The sequence below is a fragment of the Sinocyclocheilus grahami genome, unplaced genomic scaffold (genome assembly GCF_001515645.1).
Source record: "Sinocyclocheilus grahami isolate Dianchi unplaced genomic scaffold, SAMN03320097.WGS_v1.1 scaffold172.1, whole genome shotgun sequence".
NCBI lineage: Eukaryota > Metazoa > Chordata > Actinopteri > Cypriniformes > Cyprinidae > Sinocyclocheilus > Sinocyclocheilus grahami.
Genome location: NW_015505351.1, coordinates 1,314,611 through 1,318,652, shown reverse-complemented (window position 1 = coordinate 1,318,652; position 4,042 = coordinate 1,314,611). Strand labels below are relative to the sequence as shown.

At 33.8% G+C, this 4,042-nt stretch overlaps 1 protein-coding gene across 1 annotated transcript in view; it reads left to right on the top strand.

Annotated features, from left to right (window-relative positions):
* The first annotated feature begins 2,225 nt into the window (after positions 1-2,225).
* Positions 2,226-4,042, top strand: part of LOC107593516 (zinc metalloproteinase-disintegrin BlatH1-like) — a 15,777-nt gene continuing 13,960 nt past the window's right edge. The window contains 4 exon segments of the mRNA XM_016283255.1: positions 2,226-2,351; positions 2,985-3,067; positions 3,213-3,319; positions 3,459-3,537. Coding sequence (XP_016138741.1) covers positions 2,300-2,351; positions 2,985-3,067; positions 3,213-3,319; positions 3,459-3,537 — 321 coding nt within the window. The 5' untranslated portion in view covers positions 2,226-2,299.

Genomic DNA, 4,042 nt, shown 5'->3' with positions numbered 1-4,042 from the left:
CTGTACAGACGTGAATTTACTTTTGCTTCAGCCTGAGGTTTATTCATTACACTTTTTGGTGTGAAAGGGCTTTTACATTTGCTATAAATAGAACTTCTCATATTAAAAACAATCAAGCCCTGCTTATATTTAAAAAGTAACGCGAAAGTAACGCAAAAGTAATATAACGCATTACTTTCCATATAAAGTTTTTAGGGAGTCCCTTACGAAAAAGAAGTTTATTCAAGTGTGCTATTAGTATACTTCTTTTAAACTAAAAATAGGAAAGTATACTTTTAGTCTACTTTTTATGTACTTCTCAGAAATGGGCTTTATGTACTTCTCAGAAATATACTTAAAATGACATTTAAGTATACTTGACTTAGAAAAAGTCTAAATATATTTTAGCTATAATTGTGCTCCTAGAATCCGTGTTTCCATTGTTATACTGTAGGGGGCACTAGTACACATCTTCTATGCAGAATTTCCCAAAAAACACAAGTGAAGAAGAAACCGAAACAACAGATGCTTCGATCGCCAGACATAAAACAGCATCAAAACTGTGTAACGCTATGGAATAAAATGTCGACCAATGAAGAGGTAATAATGACTGTCAAGCTTTGGGGTGTTGATCGACTTTATCTACGTTTTGATTATCATTCTGAATCCAATTCATAGTCTTTTTTCAGCTTTTTGTTCAAAATGTTGTTTATTTCTTTATTTTTTTATTTATGAAACTTATCCACATTCAAGTGTTTAAAAAAAAGAATGCATGAAGCTATTATAAAATGTTTTTGTTTACAAGCAGATACCCTGTTCTTGTAATGTTTTGTATGTTCAGATATTCATGTAACAAAATATATACAAATTAATACCTAAATAGGGACGTAGTAGTATACTTAAAGTATGATGTAAAGTTCACTTAAAGAAAACTTACGAGTATACTTGCAGTATAAAACTACTAAACTAGTAGTTTACTGAGACTATACTTCAGTGTACTAAAAATTCTACTACAAGTATTTAATGAGTAAACTATCAGTATACCTATAAGTTCACTTTTAGTATAGTTGCAGTACAAGCTAAAAATGTTGATGTAAACTAGTTGTGTACTTAATGTTTACTACTGTTATACTTAAAAGTATACTTTTATATACTAGAAAGTGGGCCAATTTAATCCCAAGGAGTATTGAAATAGTACACTTACAAGTATACTACTAGTACACTGATATTTGTATACTTACTACATAAAGTATTCTTAAAAAATATACTTGTACTTTACTTAAGTATACTTAATAAAATAAACTTGAAGTATACTACTTTTTGGCAATATTGTAATGCATTACTTTTAAAAGTAACTTTCCCCAACACTGATTGGAATACTATATTATTAAAACAGATAATGTCAATATACACATAGTTAATATGTGTTTAACCTCTATTAGGAACATTTATTTTCAAAGAAAGAGAGAAAGAAAGAGTCACTATGTCCAGAAGGATATCTGGGTTTATTGGACCCTTAATTCCAGTATTGCAGCTGTAAATTCGGTAGCCTGTCCAATAAACGTCAATTATACAACTATGAGAAGATATGTATGAAATAAACGAACTCTAAAGCTATAACTAAATGTTAAACATAGCTACGGTTTAATACGTGACGTGTTTCCTGTAATGTTATGAGTCACTGTCATTACGGGATATGTTGCGGTGTGTCCCGCTGGGTGGTGAGTAGGAAACACCGCTGTCTGTGTTCATGCAGGGGCATCGGAGAGAGGCCCAGATCACCGATGGCTCCGTTGATCCGCATTCAAATCTCAGGTCGTGTTTTGTACACTAAAAAGTCAAATGACTTAATCCTATAAGTTTCAAAGAGTGTAACCTAACACAAAAGTGAAAATTCACCTCAGCGGCCGATAGAAAACCATTTAAAAACACTTAATCGTGTAATCACAAACGAATGTGATTGGTTGCCCAAAACCAGCGCTGAGAAAAGTAACAGCTACCACGTGACAACGTCTATTTTAGCAGCGGTATGGACAACAATTTACACCTACATAATAACACTGCGAAACTGTATATCGAAATAGAATTTAAAAATAAACAGTTCAATTTGTTAGATTACGAGAATGATTATTTCGATCCTTCGTGACGTCTCTAAGCTCCGCCCCTTTCGAAACTTCTGCCCCGTGCTATTGGTCATTCTATCTATTTCTTCTGTGTTTGCGTTTGTCCTGATAAGAAAAAATGCAGCCCACTTGGGCGGACCCCAAGTTTATCTTTTGGCATGTAGTTCGCCAGACATGAACCCTAACGCACAGTAATCATGCCGTGTTCTGCCTTCACAACTCATGTACTTTGCTGTCTTTGTCTTTGGGGTATGTATGATATTCCTTTAATTATGTAGAAATATGTGTTATTCCTTAATGCATGTGATTATAAAGCATATTTGCGCTGAAAGATTTAACCGTGTGAATGTATTTATATTTATTTACATTCCTGCGAATGGGATAATCATAAAATAGTAGGCTATACAGTGTGATGGAGGAACTTTTCTGTTCTTTAGGTTAATTTGATAGAAAAATGCATTTTTAATATTTGTCATTTTATGTTATGCGTCCTTTTAATTACATTTGCTTATTGTTTTTCCTCATTTTAAATGTGGGGAAATGTTTAATATACAATAATTTTCGTACTCTGGCCATGTCCCTAGTAGGTTAATTATCTGAAGTATTTAAAAAGTAAATCAGGGAAAGTCTCTTGCAATTCATTTTGATATTTTTGTGCTGCAGAGATTTTGAAGGTCAGATTTTAAGATTTTTACAACATGATTTGAGTAGTATAATATACAGTAACATACAGACACTGTTTAAAGGTAATTTGTGGCCAGTAAAGTTTATCCTTAATTAGGACTATGAAACCTATTTATCTTTATAGAATGCTGTTAACGTTTGTGGGTGGTATTGATAGTGCATTTATGAAATATCAAAATATCTTTTGATTCTCATCAGGATGTGTGGCAGAGAGTATTCATACATTACCTCATGTGGAGCGGTTTGATGTGGTGAGACCTAAAAGACAGAGCGTCAGAAAGGTACCTCCATTTACAACCTGGATCTTACTGTTACAGCAGCAAGATATGCCTGAATTCAACTTGTCTTTATATTTGTAGTTTTAGGATAAAAGCAACCATAGGGTTGTGTTGTTTATGTGTGGATTAACACATCAGTCCTTTGCAGGTACAGTCTGATAAAAGTCCACAAAGCCATGAGACTTATCCTGATAGACTCACATATAAATTATTCTTTGGAGGGAAAACTCATGTGATTCATTTGGAAAAGAACAGGTGAGTGTTGTGTTTGGGTGTATTATATTTCAAAGTCTTATCTTGGAGCTTTCTGTACATTTCATTTGGATGTTTAATAGTATGAAATACACCATTGTACTCTTAAGGTTGTCCTAAATAAATGTTTACTGTAATTTAGGCAACTCATTGGACATAATTACACTGAAATATACTATCAAGATGATGGACTGATTGTGAGCAGTAATCCAAATTTAAAGGTAATTTTACTGTAATTTATCAATAACTACGATCAGAACAGAATACTTGCGTATGTCCCATACTATTCCTGCAGGATAGGGCATATCGCACATTGTGTAGTTTTTGCTAGTATTCAGAACATTTAAAGGGGTCCTATTATGCTTTTTCACTTTTTAAATTTTAGTCAGTGTGTAGTGTGTATGTTTGGGCATAAAAAAGATCTAGAAAGTTACAAATCTCAAAGTCCACTCCAAAGGGAGATATTTCGTTTTTAAAAAAATCCCTTTTCAAGAACTACAACGAACGGCTCGTTTGGACTACAGCGTTTGTTTTCCGGGCTTTGTGATGTCACAAAGCGGCTCATTAGAATATCATTACAAATAATTCCTGCCTACAAAAATTCAAATGGTTGGGGGGGTGGGGAGGGGCGAGGTTGTGGTTAGAACGCTTGGTTGAGTGAGTGCATCAGACGAGACGATGAAGAAGAAGAGCTGCTGCAGAGTTAGTGCATCAGAGAAAATGAAG